This window comes from Aspergillus niger (genome assembly GCF_000002855.4).
Source record: "Aspergillus niger supercontig An12".
Taxonomy (NCBI): Eukaryota; Fungi; Ascomycota; class Eurotiomycetes; order Eurotiales; family Aspergillaceae; genus Aspergillus; species Aspergillus niger.
This window is the reverse complement of record NT_166527.1, coordinates 1,707,286-1,730,756: the sequence shown is the minus strand read 5'-3', so window position 1 is coordinate 1,730,756 and position 23,471 is coordinate 1,707,286. Positions and strand designations below refer to the sequence as shown.

The following is a 23,471-nucleotide window of genomic DNA, read 5'->3' as shown; positions in this document are numbered from 1 at the left end:
TTCGTATTCGCGGCACATCCCTGTTCATGAGAATGACTTCATCATCTCCGGATTTCTTGCCTATTTTCTGATAGAGGGCGGGCAGGCTTGCCCATTTCCGTCGGCCATATTACCTGGAAAGAGCGGAGCAAGCACCTCTACAGAGGGCATCAAGGCTCATGGCCAGTCGCAGTGAGCTGATGTCGTGCAACGCTTAGTTTGGTACGACTCGACTTTCCGGCAACATAGGATGCAATAAAGCACGCCGAGGAAGTCTTCTTGCTTTAAACTACGGTGTCCATCCTTTCGCTTCTATTCCACAATTGCAACTATCACATTGCTCGCAAGGCTGCTTCCAAGTCTCGCACCGACCGTTCTTCCATTGCAAAATGCCAAGTCATGCCGGTCTCTTCACTGCCTTCACCGGCTGCGTTCTGGCCATCGATAACGACAATCGCCTGACTCTCCACCCGAAAGACCATCAGCCTGGCCTGAGGGATAAGCTCCGAGCTAATGGAGAGTTCTGGCTCTGTCGCGATGATGGAGTTAGTTGCTCTGTATCCCGATTCGTTGTCAGTGGAAGCTAATGACTCGTTCTTGTACTCAAAGCTGATTGGGAAGTTCGGAATCCCAGACAAGGTAAATAACTCACCGTTTGCTACCTCGAGTACACACCATCTCACTCAGCCGTCTCTAGGTCGTCTTTCTGTATGATAACCAGGAGTATAATATCTGGATTGAGACACGTGGTTTCAGCGATGGCGCACTGGAGGTAAGCTGGCTTGTCGCAGCATTCGTTGCTATTGGGTCCAGCGGTAACTGACGCGTGGCCTCCCGGTTATCATAGTACGGGCTTATCCCCATCATTCCTGGCGGAGACTACAGTAATTCCTTCTTGGCCGTTAACGACCAGACCGGGCGGTTAGAAATTGTGAAGCAGTGGAGACAGGAAGCGAAATTTCGTTGTGTTGAGTAAGAACTTGCTGGGTATGATGAGGCCAGCTCGGGTTGATGCAGGACGGCCCAGCGAAGTCTGTTGATTTCGTGATTAATTTGGCAATCAATTGATTTTTATGAAATATTTAGCAATGATCTGATAGACTTTTGTTGGTCTTGTCCGACACGAAGTCGGAATAAGGTTACACCTGTCTCGGGACAACAGTCTGTGCGCAGGTCTGGTATCTCGTACTTCCTGATCGGGGAATATGTAATTGGCCATGTCCGATCTGGGTTATCGGTCACGAAGCGTCTGTGCGAGGGAATGACAACGTCTGTCCAACGTTTCACAGTCGACCTTGACAACCGGCTCTCCATCGCTGACGGCTTCAGTCTGGGCTGATTTGCCGAGTTATTTTCCTGCTCCATCGGATGGGCGCACATCCACGGAGCTTCGGAAATTACATGCCGTCTCCGCGGTCTGGCAGGATCTCAGCTCTACTCCGATCCAGGTGGCTCTCGCAAGGATCCGCAGCCTTTTCGCAAGCCAATTTTCATGACCTACGGGGCCTCGATGGAAGTGGTACACTAGGGTCTGCTGATATTCACGGAATCTCTACCTTAATCAACTACCAATCTATCACAAAGTTTTTAGGAGATGGTTTTGCAACATCTGCTCGGTGAACTCCCAGATCTGCGGTGTGCTATGAGATTCCCATGTGGCCGCAGTGTAGAATGTCCGACGCTCCCCTTGTAGGGCATTGAGCTCACGGTAGAAGCCGTTTTTGATCGCCACGGCCGGCACCGTCAGCTGGTATGGGCTGTGGTCCCCGATGGCGAGGAACTCTGGGTCTGGGAAGTCGACTTCTGTCCTCCGGCGAATACTTTCCATATCGTGAAGCATACCCTGCTTCACCTCTTCCTCCGACAACGCCTTCGTGCTGAGATAATTTGCCACCTTCAGCTCTGACGCCTCCGTAGGCTTGAGCACCAGCATGCTAGGCAGTCGCGGAATCAGGAACGAATTATTAGCCCCGCGGTTCATGTAACACATCCGGTCTGGCAGTCCTTTGATTTGCACTAATGCCGTATAGAAGAACAGATTGTTGAACTGTCCAAACAGAGTCTTCTCCATTACCCCGAGGTCGAACCCTTTCAGACTGTCCAAGCTCGGCTGCACCGCCACCACCAAGCTCTTCGCCTGAACCGTTGTCTCCTCCTCTCCCTTACTCACTGTCACATACACCCAGTCCGCACTTTCATCTCGGTCCATGCTGACAACCTCACTCCCCAGAAGCAATCCCTCCTGACCAAGTTCCTTCTCCGCCTCCCCATACAATTCACTGTTATTTCGCCCCTTCGGCCTCACAAATCCATTCCTATCTCCCTCCAATACTTCTAGATTCGCATACTTCATCACGTAAAGCGCCGGCAGATCTGGCCAATTACCCAAGGGATCAATCGAGCCTCCCAAATCCCCGACCCCAGCTTCCAAATTATACTTGCCCACGAACTCTCCGAAAGGCATTACCAAGTCCTCCGGCACAGGATCAGGTAACTCAAATCCCACCCTCAGATACGGGTACTCTCTCAGCTGCGCGATATAACGATCCATCGCAGCATTAGATTCCGCCTCCGCAGTAGCAGGTATGGCCGTCCCCGTGACGAAATCAAACATGTCGATCTTGTAATCAAATGCCGAGTAGGTCAGCGGGATGTTGAAGTGACCGAAGAAATCTCGCACAATAGACATATTCTGGTAGTAGGTCACCCCGTATTCGATTGGGAGTGGGGTGATGGCTGGGTTGGTGTATGTTGTTGTCTGTCCGCCCAGGCGCGGTTTGTGGTCAATTATGACCACGGATTTGCCAAGTTGCTGCAGACGGATGGCGGCGTAGGTGCCTGCTGCGCCGCCGCCTATGATGCAGACGTCGCGGGTTAGGACTAGGGTGGTGCTGGTGGTGCTGGACATGGTGGTTGTGATGATGTTGAGGGTCATAAGGAGCTTGGTGATGGGCGGGATGAGATGCATCTTGACGTAGTTTGGTCACTAAGCACGGAGGATATTTATATTCTTGTCCTTGCGGATGATTCCCCTCGTGTGTTAGGGGACGTGGGATGTGAGATATCTCTCGGGGAAGGGATGACTTGGTAAAAAGATGAGATGATGTAAGATGATATGCAAAGCCCAGTGCTATATATCCTAGGAAGGAAAATGAAGACCGCGAATACGATACTACTACACTTCGGGGACATGATGTTCTTTTATATCATTGGCCGACTAGTTTACAACTTCATGCTTAACATTCGTCTACTACGTAGCTTGAATATGCACCGAAACTGGGCAGACATGCATTGATGTCTACACCAGCATTACAAACCCACCCAGGAAAAAAGCAACCCTTACGAACTCGCATAATCATACGATGTCATCTCCAAAACTGAAAGATCCAAAACACAATTTTCTATTTCTCCTCTACATATTTCCGTATCCCAACACTTGGCATCGGGCCATAACCTTTCCCCTCGCAGAGCGGAGAATATCTGTCAGACCTTCAGTCACTCCTTCGTACCACCATTTCAAATGTCATCAAGATTCCACTGCAGCTTATCTCAGCTCCGGCCATATCGCTCTCGGGATTTTCTTGTTGTGTTGAAAGCGCGGCGATGCAGTCCGCTGGCTCACGTCTTGTTGGTTGGTTGAGGGGATATGTATGAAGTTTTGAAATGTCTGATCTCCCATGCATCGTGCAGCAGAAATCGCAATCTTTCATGGCAGTGGCGATATTATTACAACATGGATTCTAGTCACTTCTTTGGTAATTACTGAGGTGAGGATTCGGCTTTGTCCGTCAGCCCTTCTAGAAGACAAGATCAGATTGTTGACTGAAAATGAGACCCCATTATCCCGTCTTGACGTAATTGCTAGCACGTCTATAGCATATATTCCCCGTAAGCTATCAGAAGGGCTAGTCTTACATCAGAATTTCTGGAGATTATGGATTTACAACATGATGGAATTCTTATCAAGTGGATTTCTAGGGATGACTATCACTGCGTCGGAAGCAGATCCTACCGGTCGGACACTATTTCTCTATGAAGACGAAGGATTTTATAAATAGTGATATTGCTCCGAGTCTCCCTCTCACATTGTCTTCCTTCTGGACCCGCTCATTACTAAGAGGGCATGAATTCAAGCCGGCTCATGTCTTCCAAGCTACTGCAACGCGCCAGGCCATCGACTAACCCGGTAGCGTGGGCAATTATACATTTCATGGTCGATATAACCTCTATTGCCTCTCCCAGTTCCCATTCATAGCTCTGCTTCCGGAACAGAAGGACCTATTTAAGTACATGTCCTATGATAATCTATGGAATACGCAATTATGTATGCTGATACTGGAATGGAATACTTTGCCTGGGCTATTACATAGGGGCCATAGTCATCATTCATGATTCTAAACTGAGGCTATATGTGAAATTTTATGAGATGAGTTAAGCTACAGTTGAAACCAAGTACTATTTTAGCAAAGGGTCTATAAAATCTACTATCAATATTACTACTATTTTACAGTATAATGAGATAATTCTTCAATTGCCATTTGTCGTTACCTCCGAGTTGCCTAAAGAAAACACCGGCAAGATTTACTAGCGCCAGGTTTGTCGTTCGCTTAATTGGACAATGAGTCTTTTATGAAGTCCGAGCCTGTGACTCCGTCTCTGCCAAATCGGAGTACCTCTTGATCATTTTGTCAGTTACATTGCTTTCCTTCGTATTCCATAATGTAAACTCAACCTCGTTTCCCTTGCCTTGCCTTTTAGACCTGGAAGGATTGCTTCTAACATGAGCCACTCTCACTCATGTATAACAGCATGTGTTAGATGCTCAAACCTCCCAGTATCCCAGCCTCCGAAACGACGAAGTCTACTTCCATCTCGCTCGGACCCCCATACCAGAGCGAGTAGTCGGTTCTACCTGACACTAAGTCTCTCTTTTTATTGAATAATCCCGAAGGCATCATCATATGCGTCGCGTATTGAAGGAGGACCGATTGAGCGGATTGGGTGGAGGAAGAAGACACCTTTTCCTGAGTCATACCGTCTTTCTTTTCCGCTATTGCCAGTGTTTTGAATAAGATGGCACCGATACGGGCTCGAGTATGTGCCTCGGCTAGTAGAATCCCTTCTGTCATGATATCTATATCGAGTACTTCGGACGACAAGGGTATATTCCTCTTTCTGGTGTCGGTCGGATTGTCATTGTCGTAGTCGGCTACATAGCGTGCGGTCAGTACATGCCGTATATGAAAAGATTCTTGGCCCCAGGGCTCATGTCCTCGAAGTGCAAGTGGACCAATCATGCCGATGAGATGGAAGAAGTGCAATGTATATGCACTATGTCTTTCCCTGGTATCAACGAGGGTGTATATTGTGGAAATCTGCGTATGGGATTTATTTTCTGTGTATGCTGGACACGAAATCCATGTCTTGGATAATCTCCGCAGAGCACTGAGTCCTGAGTTGAGATACTGTGGATAAGCAGTTGTATCTAGGTAGAAGGGTACAATTAGATAATCTGGTGTGTCAATATTATGTTCTTCCACGGAAGCCTTTGGGCCCGATTATACTATGTGAATGTCTGACACTTGATGATGGGTTTTATGCAGAATATAGGCAGTATTATTAGTATTATCAATGCCATATATTTATATAAAACCTGATAGAAAGACTATTGATGAAGAGAGAAAGGGAAAAAGGAAAGACAGGACATCCCAGGTGGCCCAGGCCAAGCTTTTATAGGTGGTTTCGACTGTTGGGGCAGGGAATGATTCCTTGTTAATCTGTGAACAATGTTCACTTCCAACATTTCCGTCTGATCATTATGTACATATTCACAGCATAAAGCGCTTCGAGTATGCAGAATTCCAGGCTATGATATTCAAATTCGTGCCTTCACGTCAAGTTATTCCAGTCAGTGTGATATATGTGTGAATAATCGAATGTGTGGGGTTCCGCGCTCTTATGCGGGCTATACAATCAAATGCAAAGATAGTCCACAAAGTGTGCAAAGCAAAGGCTATCATAGTATTGGTGCAGTCCGTACTAGAAATTAGAGTGTTTCCAAAGCAAGGGAATGTTTTGAAGTACACGCCATATGCCCTACCCTAGAGACAAAACACACTGATCACAAAACAAAATCATAACACTCTCTAGCCTTATCCCCGGCGACTGAGTTCAGGGCTTCTTCTTTATTTTATCCAGAACCAGAATTTCCCTCATAATAAGTATCAGCGATTCAAGCGCCATAATCAACCTTCAAGCCAATCTCAGGCATGATTCTGGAGGTCTCCTCCAACACCTTGTAGTTCTCCAGCGAGCTCAACCGCACCAAAGGTTCATGGAGAGAATGGAAGCCAAACTGTGCTCTGATCTCGTTCAAGATATCATAAACCAAGTCGGCATCCCCATCCAGTAGCCACCTATCCCCCCTAACAATGGGATGCATAGCAAAAGAACCGCCGAATGAACGCACGGCCCTGAAAAAGTGTACGTGTCCCTGCCACACTTTGGCAACATATAGACCTTTATCAAGCGGCAATCTTGAGGCAGTCTCAGCACACAATTCGTGCGCTCTTGCGTCCAAAAACACAGCCGTTGGTAATCCAGTGCTTGGTTCTGCATCGCAGCCGACGAGAATGATGATATCATTGTAGTCCTTGTGCACGAATTTGCATGTCTCGTACGCGCTCTTTCCCTCGAAAAATCTTCTTTTGTAGACGATAGTGTAGTCGAGAAGGTGAAAGCCACTTTGGGTTTTCGAACGGGTGATAGGGTTGTGTTTTTCGGTGAGAACCTGTTTCAAGCGCTCGGCCCAGCGAACAACATCACAGTCCGGCAAGTATGGGCCGAAGACTTCGGACATTGTGTTGTTAAGGATCGTGGTGCTGTGACTGGTGGTGATTGTGATTTCGGTGGGAGTATTTGTGACACAAAAGAACTGTTGTTACAAGTTGGTTGCTATCAAGAGCATTATCGTCTTGGATGTGTGGTCGATGACATGAAAAAGTCCAGTACAAGACACCCCATCGAAGCCATTATAACGGCTTTCTGTGAGTACGTTATTTTTAGTACCTGCTGGTTATCAGATACAGTGACTTGTGAGCAAATTATCTATTGAATGATTATTTGGAATATACCATGCCCTTCACGTATGAGCGCGAAAACTGCCTAGTTATGAGCAGATTATGAGTAATACCAGCCACATATCTGGGTCATGAGGGGACACAAAAATGCATAGACAGATAACAGACAATTCACAAGTCAATTCAAATAACCGTTTTCGAAGGCAGGACCCATCTACTTATAGGCACATGCTCTGTCTCATAGGCCACGTGGGGACGAGGATCCTGACTATTGGATGTTTCCACGACAAATTGACAGATGCGCTCACGCTAATCAAGTGCATGTTGAAGCTTATACGTTTTGTCTTCACTCGAAGATGTCTATCAGATAATTAATGTATGAGAGCCTATTACAGGAACCTCCCGTCCATAACTGCTGTATCGAGGCGGTCAGAACAGACAATATGGGTATCCCCAGCGTCACCGGCGATGGGCTACTAGCGCAAGCCATAGATGTTCAACAACCCAATCAGCAACCTGCGACTGATCCCTACACAGTAGAGTGATCCACCCTTGTACAGATCGAAAACCGGATTCTACGGGCGGATGAATTATCCATCGCCGCTCCACGGGACCCCCTTGGCTGACAGGTTTGACCCTGTATTACCAGCACAACTCCTTCTCCAACTATAACTCCGTGCCATTGGCAAGGACTACTGACACTTATTTGTCGACCGCACTATCAACCTCCAATATTTGTCTCCCAACATTGCCATAATGCAGCCCATTACTCCGGCTCCACGGCGCCTAGATACCTCTGACCCTTCCTCTACCCCCAATGCCTCGGTCCCTCGACTTCGCAAGGCATCAACAGCATGCCGGGAGTGCAAGCGAACTAAGGCGAGGGTGGCATCAATTCTTGAAGTCCTTACATGTCTAAGTTTTGACGCTGAAATATAACAGTGTCAAATCAGAGAAGGCACCTCCGAGTGCGACCGATGCACCGAACGTCACCTCTCGTGTGTGTTCGACCTGGAAGAAGACATGCCGCGGAAGCTGGCTCACAAGCGGAAGATTGAAAAGCTAGAGGAAGAGCGCAATGACTTGCTGCAGTTGATTAAGACATTGCAGAATAGCTCTGATGCTAAGGCTATGCAAGTGCTGAATCTCATCCGAAGTAAGACACCACTCAGCAAAATTAAGCTTTACATAGATAAGAACATCTCCGAGCCTGAGCGAGAGACCGCACCATCCTTGGCTGAAATCTACAATCAAACGTCGATGCTGGAAAACGGAAACAAACGCACGTACTCGCATAGGGCACTGACTATCCAGCGTCTTGTGGATATACCGGTCTATCGCATTCCAGCCGCCCCGTGGACCTCAGTCACTGAAAGTGATGATTTTGTATCTCACCTGATCTCCCTATGGTTGACCTGGAGTTATCCGTTCTATAATTGGATTGATCGAGAGCTCTTCCTTCGTGACGCTCAAGAAGGGAAGTTGAATTCTCAATTCTGTTCACCGTTTCTAGTGAATTGCATTCTTGCCGAAGCATGCGTAAGCTCTCAAGTCATCACAGAGCCTATGTTTGTGGTCAGCTAATTGGCAAATTCAGTTTCACTTCGATTACCCGGAAGCGTACGCCGACCCCAATAATCCAGATTCAAGGGGTATACATTTTTACGAGGAAGCGCGGAAGCTCTACGAGAAGATAGAGGGTCGGCTTGATATGCCAACTATTCAAGGATGCGGAGTGCTGTTTGTGTGGTGAGCGATCCCCCCAATAAGTTTTCTTGCACGGTCATTGAAACCGAAGTATACAGTATGGCGATTATGGGAAAGGACCGCATGGGTTGGTGGTATCTCGGCCAAGTTCGCAGCATGGCTGAGGAATACGCCAAGAAGCATCCTAACTCGCCGTCTGATACCCCTACCAGGGAGAGTCGCGCAATTGACAACACCATATGGGGAATCTATAATCTTACAGCGTAAGTCTAGCTCACACCTGGTAGTACTCCCTTTGTTTCCTAACCCTAGGCTATGTCCTAGAACGGCATCGATTTCGCTCATGAAGCATATGGCTATTGATCGTCCAAATCGACACCTCCTTCCATGCGATCATTTCGAGGATGATACCTGGGCCGCGTACCCGCGGCAAGTGGACACAGTTCAATCTCACATCCCCTGTGTGCTGAACAGCTTTACTGCGCTAAGTGAGATCAACGTGAATGCGAGTCGACTCGTCTTCGCAACTGGCCTCAAAACACCACCAGGCGCACTAGAGAAGACCCTGGAAGCTATTCAAGCACGGCTAGATGGCTGGAGGAATGACCTTCCTACATGCCTAACTCTCGACAATGCCACTATTCCTCAATCGTTGAGTTTGCAGTAAGGACCATGATCCGCCCCGGAACCCGCAACACCATGGATTAAAATCTTGCTACTGACCAACCCACCTACATCCAGCATGCTCTATCACACCGTGGTAATAGTGCTCTGGGGTCTCCTCAAAAAGGAAGACACAGAAGATGAAAACAATATCAAGATAACCCGCGAAGCAGCAAAGAAAGCATGCGTGGATTCCGCCCTAGCAATCGTCAATCTTCTACGCATTCATCGAACCCGGTGGGGACCGGATCACATTTCACCGACTACCATTCACTGGGTAAGTATGGCCCTCTTCACCCTGGTCGAGGAACTCGACAACAGCGAGCATCGCAATGCCTTCACAGAACTCTGTGTTACCGCTCGTGCATTTTCCCAGAAATGGACTCTTATGAAGGGTATTTTGCGGATGTTGCAGGTTTCTGCGCAGAAAAATGGGTTCATACTCCCGCCAGAGACTCGTGCTTTGTTTGCGGATTTCCAGAAGATGTGGGATGAGGGCCTTCGAGATCAGTTTCGCAGCCTTTATCCGAATCTTAGCTCTTTGTCCGAGACGGGTGGGGACCGCACCCTCGATGAGGCGGAGCTGGACAGTTTTCTGAAGAAGTGGGATAGACTTGAAGGCTTTGAATAGGAAGTAGAGGATGTCTGATTGGGTAGGTATGCAGAATGCTGATGGATCCAATCGTCGGTACAGGTTTCTTAGGGAGCTATGATCATAATTTGGGTTTCCCACTAGATTGTTTTTCTTTGAGAAGCAAGTAACACTGAAGCTGTGTTCTAGTACTACCTCGAAACGCAAGTCGTCGTTTCTGAATGTAGTACATTATAACCCCGAAAAGAGGCGAACGGCGATGATGCGAATGGGAAATGAGGCAAAGATGGATGGCTGGTTCTCTAGTGACCGGACTATAATAGGGTTACATCTGAAGTCGGATCTGAAAATTCTGGATTATGTCTTGAAAAGCTAGACAATCTTGTCAGTGCTTGTTTGGATGATTCTGACCCAGAGTTCTCTCTATTGGGATTCAATAATGAACATTGTTATATCTCAACTGCAGGGAGGGACCTTTTTCCGATGGCTTCTGCTGATCCGCCAACAATAACGGAATCAGCAGGGATGATCAGCCCCGGATACAACTAAATTAAGGGCTGACATGATATCCGCCCGTCCATTAGTGCCCGGGCGCGTTTATATCTGTCCCAATCTCGAACTTCTTGTTTTCACCTCTACCAACAACCACTTTCAACCATTCACACGAGGCTTAATTACCAACACAATGACCACCGAAAAGCCCTCAATCGTGCTCATCCAGGGCTCTTTCCAAACACCCCTCGTCTACGCTAAGTTAACGACAGGACTTCGTGACCTGGGATACCCCCTTATCCACCCATCCCTCCCCAGCTGCACCGATGTAGAGGCGGATGACTTCCCCACCCGCACAATGGAGGATGACGCACGCACCGTCACCGAAACCCTACAGCAGCTCATAGAAAAGGAGGGAACATCCGTCGTCGTTGTCATGCATTCTTATGGCGGCATTGTGGGTAGTACCGCTATTCCTCAATCCCTCGCCTACACTTCCCGTCAAGCAGAGGGCAAAAAGGGCGGCGTTTTACATCTGTTCTACTACGCTGCCTTTGTTCTACCCGAGGGTGCATCCGTCATGGGGACATTTGGCGAGTCGCCGAACAACTATGTGACTGTACGTTTTTCATTAATCCACTAAAAGACCAAGGACCAACCTAATTCTTTTGCTCTTAGTCGGACGGCCGTTTCCGTATCACCAACGGGGCCGAAATTCTGTACAGCGATCTCCCGGACGCCGAAGCAGCCCTGTGGGAATCGCGCCTCATTCCGCAATCTCACTTGGTACAAACCACGCCCACGACTCGTGCGGCGTACGAGTACCTGCCATCTACTTATCTCATCTGTGAGGGTGATCAGGCCGCACCTGTCGCATTTCAGGGCGGATTTGCCAAGTTGGCTCGGGCGGAGATTGATCGCTGTAGCGCGGGTCATTCGCCGATGCTGAGCCAGCCGGAGATGCTGGTGGGGAAGATTGCGGCAGTCGTGGAGAAGGCAGTTGCGGCGTCTACTTAGATTACGCTAGAGTGAACTAGAAATTATTTAATATGTGAGGTAGTCATAGAGATGATGATAGAGATTAGATTAGAATCTTGAGAAGATGACATCTAGAATGCAACAAGCACCGATGATCGGCGGTTATTGCCCCTCCCCCTCTTTTCTTGGCTAGCTGTCAGATTTAGTGTCATTGCTAAGCAGTAGACCGCGCGTCTATCTCGGAGACTATAATGTTACCGCGTTCCAAATTGAGAGAGATACCTACTTGGTTGTTCTACTGCGTCTCGTCCCTCATCGTGAATTACATGCCTCTACGCATATATTGTAGTCTTGCCGAGTAGGGTCATCGACCTGGTTGGGAGAGGCGTAGTGCAAAACAGTCAGTACACGTGAGAGTTCAAAGAGTATGGGTTTAAATTGTCACTACATATCCCTCGCTTATTTGCAGTCCTACCGTCCATGGTTCCGTGAACCTATATCATACTAGCATACCACACCCCCTTGTCACACCCTCACCTCCCCTTCGCCCAATCGCCGGCGGACTACTGATCAGCTCTATTGGCCAAATTGACGTCCTCAGCGACAAGATGGTGGCTTTGAGAATTACAGTTCAATTCATGTATAGAACTCGATTCATTACCTCTAAGAGCCTCCGACCTTTCACGCAGAGTGCTCTGTACTGGGTGTGCAGTTGGTGAGAAAGCATACAAGAACATAGTGGCTAAATCGATGCTAGCAAAGTCCGAATTTGATTGGCTCTTAGTTTTCAGTGGAGTTGTTTGGTTGATTCGGTCGAGTCGTTTTACATAGGAATGGTCTTCGAAAATTGCTCTGTGAACGCAAGTGTGGCACACTCAGACTACGCTCTATATATTTTGAACTCATTTCACCTTGATGATCCTACAAGAGCATCATGATGACGATGATGCTACAGCTTCCGTAGTATTTGAGCTTTAGTCTGTGATATGTTTCGGTTCTAATAGAATTAGTTACGATCACTACCAAAACTAACAGTATAGAATTAGCAAAAACCATATCAGACAGGGGAAATTTTACTCGATGGTGCGCTTCAAAGGAGTAAAAGTTAGTGATAAAGGCAGCGGCGATAAGATAACAGACAAGTGACAGTCTATCGGACTAGTGGCCGGAGAAACCCCGCCCGACCCTTCTTAGTGCCTTACTAACCAGGCTGCAATCTCGTTCTTTGTGTAGCTTTACCAAAACCTTAAGTGCGAACTCATAACAATCAAGTACTCTCCCCCAGCTGAAGCTGGGGATCTGTACGCACTCCACACCGATTGGTGACACATAAAAGCCAAAGTCCAGCTACGAGCATCCGCTATTCTTGGAATGTTAGATGAATCACTAACTCCTATGGAGTTCTTTTGTTGCTTTGATAGTTTCACCGCACAGAGGCGCCCCCGTTATAGATGGACTCGGTCGGTTTGAAAGGCTAGGCTTGACAGTTTTACAGTCCTTAATCCTGTTTCCAATCATGCTACATATTGCGGAATTGTATGTTACCTTGCAATCTGCCGGTCGCTGTCACCCATTATACGTTAATTTCTGCCTCAGGCTACAACGGAAGCACAAGAGAAGTCGAGGTGAAGAGCCCAGCATGCGTGATCCTCCTGCATCATTGGGTGCTTGGATCTTCACTCCTGGCCAGCCAATTCAAGGTAGGGTCTAGGTCGTCTTAGATACGCTACTGGTCGACAAAGCCTATCAGATCCCCTCCCGCTGGTGTTGCCATCGGCGGCATGGCGCACGCCATATCCCCTCCCACCAGCAAAGGGCCTCTCAATCTGTGTCTAGCAACCCAGATTATCCACCACGAAGTAAATGCCGTATCAAGCGGCTCACAGCTGCATCCTTGTAGGTTCCCCGCCTTCTTCTCGGCCGGGTTATGTATAACGCCATCATAGCCAAGAACAGCGTGACACTGACGGTTATCGGCGAGCGGCCAAGCATGATGCTCATCCGGCAGATACTTAAGACAGAATACCTGGCGTCGATGCAACTTTATCGGCAACCCGAGGTTGATGGTAACTTTTGACGCGTAACGCATTGGTCAACATGGCGGCTGTCGAACTTGTTACGCAAGGGACGGCCTACGGCCTCCTCATCGGTCTTGGTGTGTTCTTCTGCGGGGTGATTCTCATCGCAATCAAGGTGCAGAAGGCGTATCTGTCTGAAGACTCGGGTACGTCAGAGATGTTCATGGTCGCAAATCGATCGGTCGGTACGGGTTTGACTGCATCTGCTGTGTTCTCCTCGTGGATGTGGATCAACGAGACGGTGCTATCGGCTGCGATGTGTTATCGCTATGGATTGGCAGTTCCACTGGTATGTCAGCAGGCTCTCTTTTAATTTTATGACAGATGCTGATTTGACTGTTCGTACAGTGGTGGGGATCGGGTCTTTGTTTTCAGATCGCCTTGATGGCTGCTCTTGGTGTCATGGCCAAGATCCGGGTTCCGTATGCCCATACGTCGCTTGAGATCACTCGTATGCGATATGGCTGGATCGGACATGTCATCTACATGGTTTTGAATCTGACAAACAACGTTTTTGGTTGTGCCTCGATGATCTTGACCGGGTCCCAGCTGATAAACGGTGTTTCGGGCATGAACTTCGTTGCGGCAACCATCCTGATTCCTTTGGGAGGTAAGCTTGGGTCATCGCATATCACAGGGTATTATACTGACGAACAATGGCAAAGTTGTTCTTTACACGGCTGTTGGAGGGCTGAAAGCGACGTTTTTGACCGACTTTTTGCATACCACAGTCGCCTTAATCCTGATCATTTATTTCACACTCTCAGTCCTTACTCACCCCGAAGTTGGCGGGTTGGCTGGACTATACGACAAGGTGGTCGCAACAGCGAGCGAGAATTATATCTCCGGTAACTTCGAGGGATCGCTTCTCACGATGAAATCAAAAGGGGCGATTATTTGGGGCTTAATCTTGAAGTTTGGTAACTTAGCTCTGGTGGTCATGGTAGGCTCATTCTTCCTTTCCCCCAGTTATATGGCAGACAATCAGACTCACTCGCATTTAGGACACCGCGTTCTGGCAAAAGTCTTTTGCCAGTGAAGTGAATTCTACCGTGCCGGCATACAACCTGGCCGCAATAGCTGTGTTTGGTATCCCCTGGGGCTTAGGCACTGTTATTGGCCTGACCGCTCGAGCGCTCCACCACACTCCTCTCTGGCCCACCTATCCTATTGATATCACGACAACTGAGGTCAGCAAAGGCATGGTCATGCCCTACCTGGTCAAGGCCCTTCTTGGAGAGTCTGGAATGATCGCCTTCTTTGTTCTCTTGTTCATGGCACTGACCAGCACGGTCTCCTCGTCAATGATCGCCGTCAGCAGTATCCTGTCGTTTGATATGTACAAGACGTACATCAACCCCCAAGCCAGTGACCGCCGGCTCTTGGGAGTTAGCCACATAACTGTCGTATTCCATGCGATCTTCATCACTGGCATTTCCATTGCTCTTAACTACGGGGGCGCCAACATGACGTGGATCGGTTACTTCCGGCCTATCCTGTCTTGTCCCGGAATCATTCCTCTCGGGTTGACTCTGTTCTGGTCCCGTCAGACCCGCCTGGCGGCTATCCTATCGCCGGTGCTTGGCTTCTTTACTGGTCTTGCGATCTGGCTCGCAACGGCCAAGTCAATGTATGGGGCCGTGAACATGACCACAACTGGAGAAGAGCTGCCCGCACTCTATGGTGCCATCGGGTCTTTCTTCTCACCCGCTCTCTACTCCGTGGTAATTTCTCTATATCGCCCGTACACATTTGACTGGCGAGAGTTCCTCAGAATCGAACTCGCAGATGAAGCACCGACTAGAGCCACGCCCGCTGCAACTCAAGAGACTAAGGTTGAAGGGGTCTATATCTCGACGGATGCCAGCCCGACGTCAACCCCGAGCCGCCTCAGTCTAGATGACGTTCGTCACCCTTTCACAGAAGATACCCTGCGAAAGCTGCATCGATGGTCATGGATCGCATGGGCGATGTTTGTGGTCTTGGTGCTGATTACCTTTGTGCTGTGGCCAATGCCGCTTTATCGCGACTATATCTTCACCAAATCCTTCTTCTCCGGATGGACCACGGTCGCGATCATCTGGCAATTCTGTGCCTTTTTCGCTGTTGTGGTCTACCCACTGTATGACGGACGGTTCGAAATTGCTAAGGGTGTACAAGGCGTACTGACGTCAAGTCGTGAATTCCTCAACCGACACAAAAATTAGAAGTCTTTCTTATCAAATGTTTCTAGACATATATTATTAGATCTAATCATCGACTGATGGTACTTCATCTCACATATACATCAAGGACTAACTAGTTATCCTTCTTCGCCTCACTGGCAAGCTTCTCCATCTGCTCCTTTCTCTTCTTCAAGACCTCTTGGATCTCATCCATGGTCTCCTTGAGGACATTCTCTGCCTCCTTGCCCTTCTTCTCCTGCAGCGTCCGAAGAGACTGCAATTGGCCCAGGACATTAGATCCTCCCGGCACCATATCCGCCCACTTGCTCAGATCAAAAGACCCGCTCTGCTGCGCCTGGTCGACCTTCTCCTTGACATATTTCTCCACCTGCTCCGTCTTCCCCGACGACGCAGCCTCCTTCACCATACCCCACAACTCACTCACATTTCCCTTCTTCAGCGCCTCCGCGTTATTCTCCACGAGCTCCTTCACCTTCGGATTCTTATCCAAATACTGCTTACTCTCCTCCAGCCCCTTCTGCCACATCTCATCCCCAAGCTTCTGCAACTTCTCGGACTTCTCCTGAATCAACTTGCGCACCTCCTCCACCGACGCAAGACTGAATCCTTTCTTCGCCACCCCAGCAAGCTGCTCCCTCGTCTTATCCACCTCCTCCTTCGCCTGCGGCCCATACGCATCCCCCATCTCCTTCAACTGCTTCCACCCGCCACCAACCTTCTCCTGCAACCACGGGTGGTTATCCAAAATATCCCCGGCAGCATCACCAGACAGCTCCATCAACCGCGTCAAACTCTTCTGCAGCACCTGCAATGCCTGAATGGCGGTATCCGCATTGGCACCACCTTTACTTCCCAGCGCCTTCAGCTCTTTATACGCATCCCGCACGATGCTATCCACCTCAGGCCCATGCCGTTGCTTCACTTTCTCCAGATCGTCGAACGCAGCATCAATGTGTTTGCCTGCTCCCGGGAGCAACACCGCATAGCTCTTAAGGGTATCCCGCAGCCAGTTCAGCGCCTTGTCGGGCTCCGGGGCGTTCTGGATAATGCCTTGCTTCACTTGGTCGGCGTAGACCTGGGTCTGTTTCATAGTTTTGACGGCTTTGCGAGCCCCGGAAAGATGGTACCATGTGTAGCCGGTGACGATGGCGACGAGACCGCCGCTGAGACCTCCGATCAGGGCGGGATTGCTGCTGCCGGTGCCCGTGGAGCCGGAGGAAGAGGAAGAGGAGGAGGAGGATTGGAATCGAGCGTTACGGTAGCGACCGGCCGATTGGCGGAGGCGCTGCTGTCGCAGACAGCGGGTAGCGACTCTGGGGGATCTGTTCATCATGATTGCGGTGGTTTGGGTTGTGTTAGAGAGGAGTGAAGAGTTCAATGGCAAAGAAGAGGTGTAATTGATTGGTAGATTGGGAGAACATGATGGAGGATAGTTAACATGAGTTACTTTATACTCAGGAATGAAGTAAATCGAGTGGTTGAATCACCCCCCGTCAAGATGACGCACGCCAAGCACCACATCCACTAGTCTACTTTCGGTGATCTACTAACCGCATAAAGCTAGCACGATCTATCTTATCTCAAAGCCGAGCCCCAACCTACATCATAGCCTATCCCAAAAGACTTGAAAAACGTCATCACAACAACCAACCCCATCAAGGTTTCCATTGAATTAAGAATTGGCAGCACGTAACTTGGCACACGTCTTACAGCACCCGTTCCTGGCCAAAGATCACCAGGCCCAGATTCCGGCTGCTCCGCATAGGGGACCATCTTAAGCGATTTCATCTTTAACCCGTTCTCCCCCTTGGTATTTACAACATGCAATATTCCTGAATACGTTGTAGGCTTTGTAATCTCAAGCATGCAATAGGCCATTTCATCCCCCAGATAATAGCGACCGTTAGAAGAGCATATGAATCCGTGCTCTCTGCTGTCAGGGCCTTGCGGTAATAGCACCGAGACGTTGGTGAGTCCGTAGGCGTATGCGAATCCATTTTCCTGTTCGGCTTGCACGTAAAAGGGGTTATCTGTCCATCCTTCGGGGATGGGCTCGGGTTCCTTGGAGGGAGTCTGGGACGTTGTGTTAGGTCGGTGGGGTGTTTGTCGGTGTGGGGTGGAATGGGGCTTACCTGGGGTTTGGTTGGCATGGTGCTGAATGAGAGAGAGAGAAGTAAGGTAGGAGAGAGACGAAAGGAGTGAAATGGAGCTGAATGAAAGGTGAGGTCGGAGTGAAGTTGTGCTGATGGTGAATTCTGGTTCGTCTCGCGCAGTTCGCGGGTGAGTCCTCAATGCGTTGGGGTATTTTTGGGAAACGTGAAGATGACTAGGAAAAGCACCAAGGAATAAGATGAATTTGCTGAAGTAAAAGAACTAAATCCTTGCGGCGCTCGGGTGTTTCAACCGGCCCGATGTGTCACTGAAGAATCATGTTGACCCCCTGAGAGGTGCGAGGGAATGATTGCACCCTAAGGGCGTTATTGTTGACTACCTAGCTCGGGAACATAGTAGTCCAAGATCTTAGGCCGGCGAGCAAGGGAAGTTCTGCTTGACTCTTGGTCAGCACTGGCAGGAGCATCATTTCCAACTAGCCACAGAGCATTTTTGACTCAGGCAACCCATCGTCTTAAGGCAGTCCGTCCTCCGGCTCATGAACCAACTTAGAGACCCCTGATTTTGAGAGCCCATCCACACCCGTAAGCGAGGGCACCCAGATTATCTGGCCCAGCTGTTGACTTGATGATTTGATGATGTAGTAAAACCCAAGTCTCTGGAGTTATTACTAGGCGTACTAAGACAACTTTGAGACCACATCATATTGCAAGATACATCCCTGGGGGCCAATTTTTGAACCACACTTAGAAGGGCTTCTTTGATTTGAGGAACGATCATCTATGTGTCTACGATTGCTAGGGCTGCTATGGGTGCGATCAACCTATTTCATTCTGGTATGGCAGACTTGGAAGGAGCGTCATGGTCATATGGAAGATACAAATTTTCACCCTCTGGAACGTCGGGCACCAGTGTATCTCTTTCCTCTGGTATCTCGACAGCCTTAAGCTTCCTCATCCCCACCTTTTCCACCCCTTTCTCTTCCATTACGCGTAGAATGTTTGGCCATGTCGTGGGTCTACTTATTTCGAAGATCTCATCCAGCATCAGGTGGCCCCAATAATAATGCCCATTAGCCGTGATTATATACTGCATTTCACCACTCTGGTTCGTTCCGACTAATACCACTGTAGCATCCCTTATTCCATATTGGCGGGCCAGGTACCATTCTGAGCTACCGGGATAGAAGAAATGCGAAAGAGCTCTGGGATCGTCGGTCCTTCCTGGAACCACTTCACGATAGTTCTATGAAGACACCTTTAATTAGACTGGATAATTCGAGTAATTCCATGCGTAGGTTGCTCTGCCTTACATGCAACCCAGCGGCCTCGGCCGTCTGCTGGTCTGAGATGTGGGAGGGGTTCGGCGTTGAGCTTTGTCTATCCATTTTGGGAGCGTCTTTGTTGATGAGAGAAAAGTTGTCGCCAAAGCGCAGGCAAACCTCGAATTCTTCCGGATAAGGCCAACGTTGAACTGAGATAGAGAGACCGGCTACAGAAAGGACATTGGAAAAAAAAAACAGGTGCACGGTTCGGCTGAGTCAACTGTGATTGAATCTTGACGCAAATGTTGGTCATATTGAATTTACTACTTGAATACCATTACATCCCATTACACCACCACCAGGCTCTGCCAGGCGCTTCTAGTCCATTTACGACCAAACCTGACTCCGCTTCTGTTGGTTGATTAACAGAAGCTCTCGTAGTTCGTTCTTTCATTCATATTCCTATGCTTGTAGCCCTCGTAGTCTTGGTAGTGTGCGAAGCGCATGATATTTTCTGGAAAAGCGGAGAGCATTGATGGTGTCAACCAGTGTACTGAAGACTCTCTATCCCGTCAAAACAACTGAAGCTGTACAGACAGTGGGGATAGGACAATGATAATAATTATATTTAATTTAAAGAAATGATTTAATGATATATAAACAAGTGGTAGATTTATGTTAAGAAAAGTAGATTGAGACATATTCCTGTGTCTAATTCAAGTAATCACAATATAAGTATCAATCTTCTCAACCTAAGAGCTTGTGTTATGTCAAATATCAACAGTATCTCACCCAACTCCTGGCATTTGTTGGTAGCTCCGCTTCTCAAACTATAAGGCCAAACACTCCTTGGATGGCTCCAACTCCGCACTCGAGTTACACTAACCCAGTGGACAAAGAGAAATGCGGAGAAATACGTAAGTTTACCCTTCCAGAAATCCATAAATCTCGTCCTCAAACCTATCTATTCTAATTGATCGTTTCTATCTAGAGCTAATGTGAAGTGGCTCCAGGATGGACAGACGACCCCAGAGCATTTGAGTACTATTTCCGCCTGGGTAGCAGAGTTGGCAAGGTTGCTACTATAGGATAACAGATCCTACTCTGGCCTTAGTAACAACTGCCAATAGTGGAGAAATGGGGTATATTATTACATCAAAGAGTCATTACTACATCGGCGACTTAATGAGTGACTAACAAAGCCCAAGAAGTGGCCGGCGATTTTGCGCGTTCCCGAAGAGGAAGGATATGGAGCACTGAAAATGAAGCAGCTCAAACATGTCGAACTGCCTGGTGATGAGAACCTACCGGCGGAGAGGCCTTTCGAGGGGGATGGCGTGTTTGTTCCTATAAGCCAGACTACTCTGGTCCAACCTGGAAAAAAGGACGAGTAACGGGTTAGTGCATACGGGGAACTGCAAGGGTTTGTTCGTTCTTTATATGTACAGGTCTTCGAGATGTAATGGGGTCCCTCATCCCAATTCTCACCCTGTGAGAACTTACCTTAGTACTTGGGGATAATTTTTTGTTATTGTTCCTTGGACTCTGCGATGGCGATGCTGATAAAGGTTGTGAGTCTGGTTAAGATGGCCTGATATAATACTCCTTGCTCGAAAGTGAGTATGTATCGTAGTCCTGTCCTGTTTCATAAGGCATTAAACCCTGTTTTCTGGGATGTAGACGTGGCAATTATCATAGTCAACAGACGATACTGGTGTCTCCCTAAGAACGCAAAGCTTTTATCAGACATTGCAACAGAGTTACTTATCTCTCGAATATAAGTTGGAGCCTGGAATGGATACAGCCTTGTCTGGTATGCTGGATGTGCATTAGCCCGAATTACACTGCTGTTGAAAAGCAAGCTGTGGAGAGAGGCTCACTGATGAAGACGGGCTTGGGAAGCTCAGCTATGGTGTCCTAGCTCTACGGTGTATCTCCTCATTCTATATGGGTTTTAGAAAAATACTCAGGAGGACAATGAGGGTTTGACGCAGGAAAAGTGAAGCGACAGTTATAACTTCTTGATCACCTCCGCCTCCGAGTGTTTTGATCTGAGTGACTAACCCAGGAGTGTGTCTCTGTATAGCCATACCGTTTTAGTTAAATTAACTATTTTCTTCTCCATGTAGACACCAGGAAAAATACTTTCGGGCCATTATCTATAATTGATTTCACTGCCTTGGGCAGCATATATGCGGTCTGTGCCTGAGGCATCAATTACAGCCCCTGTAGTCACGTGCCGTCAGCCGACCACGGAACCTTTCACATCGCTTACTATCTAAGCTTATGAGCTGTTCCATAGCAATAGCTAAATCTACCACGCAACTCGACCGCTGGGAGTTGCGTGCGTAAGAAAAGTACGCTAGAATTACAGTCGTGCGTCTTAGATCGGAGGCCGTGGAGCTTGTACCCTCTTATCCGTCATGTCGACGACCTCCAAGCGTAAGCGTGCAAGGAAGGCCTGCATTCCATGCCACCAGCGGAAACGGAAATGCGACAACCAATATCCTTGCAGCATGTGTACCACTTACGACTATAACTGCAGATACGACAAGGACCTGACAGGAACTGTGGGAGAAAGCGTTGATGTCCCACCCCAAGCTAAGCGCATCAGCCTTGATGGCAGAAGTCGTTTGACCAACCAGCCACACGTAGAGCAAGGCTCCCACGAAGCCAATAGCTCATCGACAAAAAGTCCCGCCACTGTGACCAGCACATCACCTGGAATCTTTGACGACAATAAGTGCAGATACACCGGGGCATCAGCGGCCATGACTTTTCCACATGTCCTGGGCGTTAGTCTCGGTGCTGACAGTCCTCCGCGATTGCGGTCATGCGCCTACAACTTTGGCAACCGACCAGACGAGGCTTCAAACACCCACAGCTTTCTCGGAGATCTGATCTCCGAGGAGGACGTCGGCTACTATGCGGGGGTTTATTTCGCTGTCATGAACCCGATCGGCGACATCTTGGACCCAAGAATATTCGCCGATCGATGTCACCAATATTACAACGGCGTTTCTAGCACAGACATTGCATTTGCTGCTGTGGCTGCTGGCGTAGCCTGCCTCGGGTCCTTTCTCTCATCCAACAGACATGCACGGGAGACTGACCTGGTGCGATACGCTAAGGCGATTCTCGATGATCCATCGTCAATACGCACGCTAAATATTGACCACATACTCGCATGGGACATGCGAGCATTCTACCTTCGCGCCACAAGCCGCCCCAAGAATGCCTGGATTGCCTCCTGTACCGTCATGCACCTGTGTGAAACAGTTGGGTTGCACGACGAAGCGAGTATCAAGAAGATGGCATCCAAGGCCGGCTCTGCTGTTCTTGGGCTTGATGCCGACCGACTGAGGAGAATCTTTTGGGTCTCTTGGGCTGGACACAATATGTTATCCTATGAGCAAGATTGTTCTGCTGTAAACTTTCGCTATGTGACTTGTCAGTCTTTTGTAGCAACACCAGGGTCCGTTGCCGACCAGTTCGTCCGATTAGTCCAACTTACCCCAGCCCCGAACTCCCCGTTTCGTCTCAAATGGGAGCCTTCGAATCTGAGTGAGGAACTATTTGAACGTCTAAAAGCAGTGACTGAACTCCAGGTCAAACATCCATTTTTGGTGGTGACCGCGGCAGACATCGCCTTTTGCTTTTATCGTCGCCTGTACCAGGCTCAGACGGGGATCTCAGATGATTTTATCAATCTCGTCATTGATTGCGGTAACGCAGGGGTTGAGGCAGCCGAGAAGCTCGCTAACGAGGGTCATTTATTCTGGAACATCCTTGGCAGCGTCTTCCAATTTGCTTGTGTTCTGTTGGCTATTGACAGGCCGATTGCCTCCGCTCACATCGGCACTGTCTTCAAGGGTTTGGAGAACTTAGTCAAGGCGGCCGATACAACACTGACGCGCGAGGCATTATCAATAGCACGACATCTACTCAGCCTCAAGACGGCTAGAAAGCGCAAGGAGCTGGCTGAGCTGGAAGCGATCGAGGCAGGCTATCAATTTGGTCTGACACCACCGGGACCAGAGGCCAGTGTCTCTGTGCCTGACATCAGCTGGGATCTATACTGGGATCAGTTCTTTATTGAGCCGTATCTGTCGATGCCTGGTGGAGGTATCTAGCTAAAGTGACATGTGGATTTTCGCCCTGTAAATGTGTACGCTGGCGAGTAGTCATAGGGCGTAAGGGGATGCTACACTGCCTACTGAGAATTGGGGAAGTTACAAGCACGTGAGCGGCGTTGGAGCGGCTATTGCGGTGATAGTCAAGCTATGGTGGAGTTAATTGGTAATCTCCGCATCGCCGCTCTTTGCTAGTGTGCGGCTGCGG

The 23,471-nt window shown here is 48.7% G+C and overlaps 9 protein-coding genes across 9 annotated transcripts; 4 read left to right on the top strand and 5 right to left on the bottom strand.

Moving 5' to 3' along the window:
* Positions 1 to 1,555: 1,555 nt before the first annotated feature.
* Positions 1,556 to 2,887, bottom strand: An12g07220 (uncharacterized protein; the record flags this gene model as incomplete). The annotated part of the gene is made up of 1 exon (XM_001395738.3): positions 1,556 to 2,887. The coding sequence occupies one exon, from the start codon at positions 2,885 to 2,887 to the stop codon at positions 1,556 to 1,558; it is 1,332 nt and encodes a 443-aa protein (XP_001395775.3).
* A 1,719-nt stretch (positions 2,888 to 4,606) lies between these two features.
* On the bottom strand, positions 4,607 to 5,276 carry An12g07210 (uncharacterized protein; the record flags this gene model as incomplete). Its single annotated transcript, XM_059751023.1, has 2 exons — positions 4,607 to 4,739; positions 4,870 to 5,276. The coding sequence occupies 2 exons, from the start codon at positions 5,274 to 5,276 to the stop codon at positions 4,607 to 4,609; spliced, it is 540 nt and encodes a 179-aa protein (XP_059604531.1).
* Positions 5,277 to 6,211: 935 nt separating this feature from the next.
* On the bottom strand, positions 6,212 to 6,838 carry An12g07200 (uncharacterized protein; the record flags this gene model as incomplete). The annotated part of the gene is made up of 1 exon (XM_059751022.1): positions 6,212 to 6,838. The coding sequence occupies one exon, from the start codon at positions 6,836 to 6,838 to the stop codon at positions 6,212 to 6,214; it is 627 nt and encodes a 208-aa protein (XP_059604530.1).
* Positions 6,839 to 7,814: 976 nt separating this feature from the next.
* On the top strand, positions 7,815 to 10,059 carry An12g07190 (uncharacterized protein; the record flags this gene model as incomplete). Its single annotated transcript, XM_059751021.1, has 6 exons — positions 7,815 to 7,943; positions 8,001 to 8,597; positions 8,656 to 8,807; positions 8,864 to 9,028; positions 9,090 to 9,428; positions 9,507 to 10,059. 6 exons carry the CDS (start codon positions 7,815 to 7,817, stop codon positions 10,057 to 10,059), a joined length of 1,935 nt encoding a protein of 644 aa, XP_059604529.1.
* Positions 10,060 to 10,705: 646 nt separating this feature from the next.
* On the top strand, positions 10,706 to 11,529 carry An12g07180 (uncharacterized protein; the record flags this gene model as incomplete). The annotated part of the gene is made up of 2 exons (XM_001395734.1): positions 10,706 to 11,131; positions 11,191 to 11,529. The coding sequence occupies 2 exons, from the start codon at positions 10,706 to 10,708 to the stop codon at positions 11,527 to 11,529; spliced, it is 765 nt and encodes a 254-aa protein (XP_001395771.1).
* A 2,058-nt stretch (positions 11,530 to 13,587) lies between these two features.
* On the top strand, positions 13,588 to 15,775 carry An12g07170 (uncharacterized protein; the record flags this gene model as incomplete). Its single annotated transcript, XM_001395733.1, has 4 exons — positions 13,588 to 13,857; positions 13,917 to 14,178; positions 14,234 to 14,511; positions 14,573 to 15,775. The coding sequence occupies 4 exons, from the start codon at positions 13,588 to 13,590 to the stop codon at positions 15,773 to 15,775; spliced, it is 2,013 nt and encodes a 670-aa protein (XP_001395770.1).
* Positions 15,776 to 15,866: 91 nt separating this feature from the next.
* Positions 15,867 to 17,904, bottom strand: An12g07160 (uncharacterized protein; the record flags this gene model as incomplete). Its single annotated transcript, XM_003188825.2, has 4 exons — positions 15,867 to 17,207; positions 17,262 to 17,297; positions 17,465 to 17,827; positions 17,887 to 17,904. The coding sequence occupies 4 exons, from the start codon at positions 17,902 to 17,904 to the stop codon at positions 15,867 to 15,869; spliced, it is 1,758 nt and encodes a 585-aa protein (XP_003188873.2).
* A 790-nt stretch (positions 17,905 to 18,694) lies between these two features.
* An12g07150 (uncharacterized protein) lies at positions 18,695 to 19,253 on the bottom strand (the record flags this gene model as incomplete). Its single annotated transcript, XM_001395731.1, has 2 exons — positions 18,695 to 19,111; positions 19,179 to 19,253. The coding sequence occupies 2 exons, from the start codon at positions 19,251 to 19,253 to the stop codon at positions 18,695 to 18,697; spliced, it is 492 nt and encodes a 163-aa protein (XP_001395768.1).
* A 2,300-nt stretch (positions 19,254 to 21,553) lies between these two features.
* On the top strand, positions 21,554 to 23,263 carry An12g07140 (uncharacterized protein; the record flags this gene model as incomplete). Its single annotated transcript, XM_001395730.1, has 1 exon — positions 21,554 to 23,263. One exon carries the CDS (start codon positions 21,554 to 21,556, stop codon positions 23,261 to 23,263), a length of 1,710 nt encoding a protein of 569 aa, XP_001395767.1.
* Positions 23,264 to 23,471: the final 208 nt, after the last annotated feature.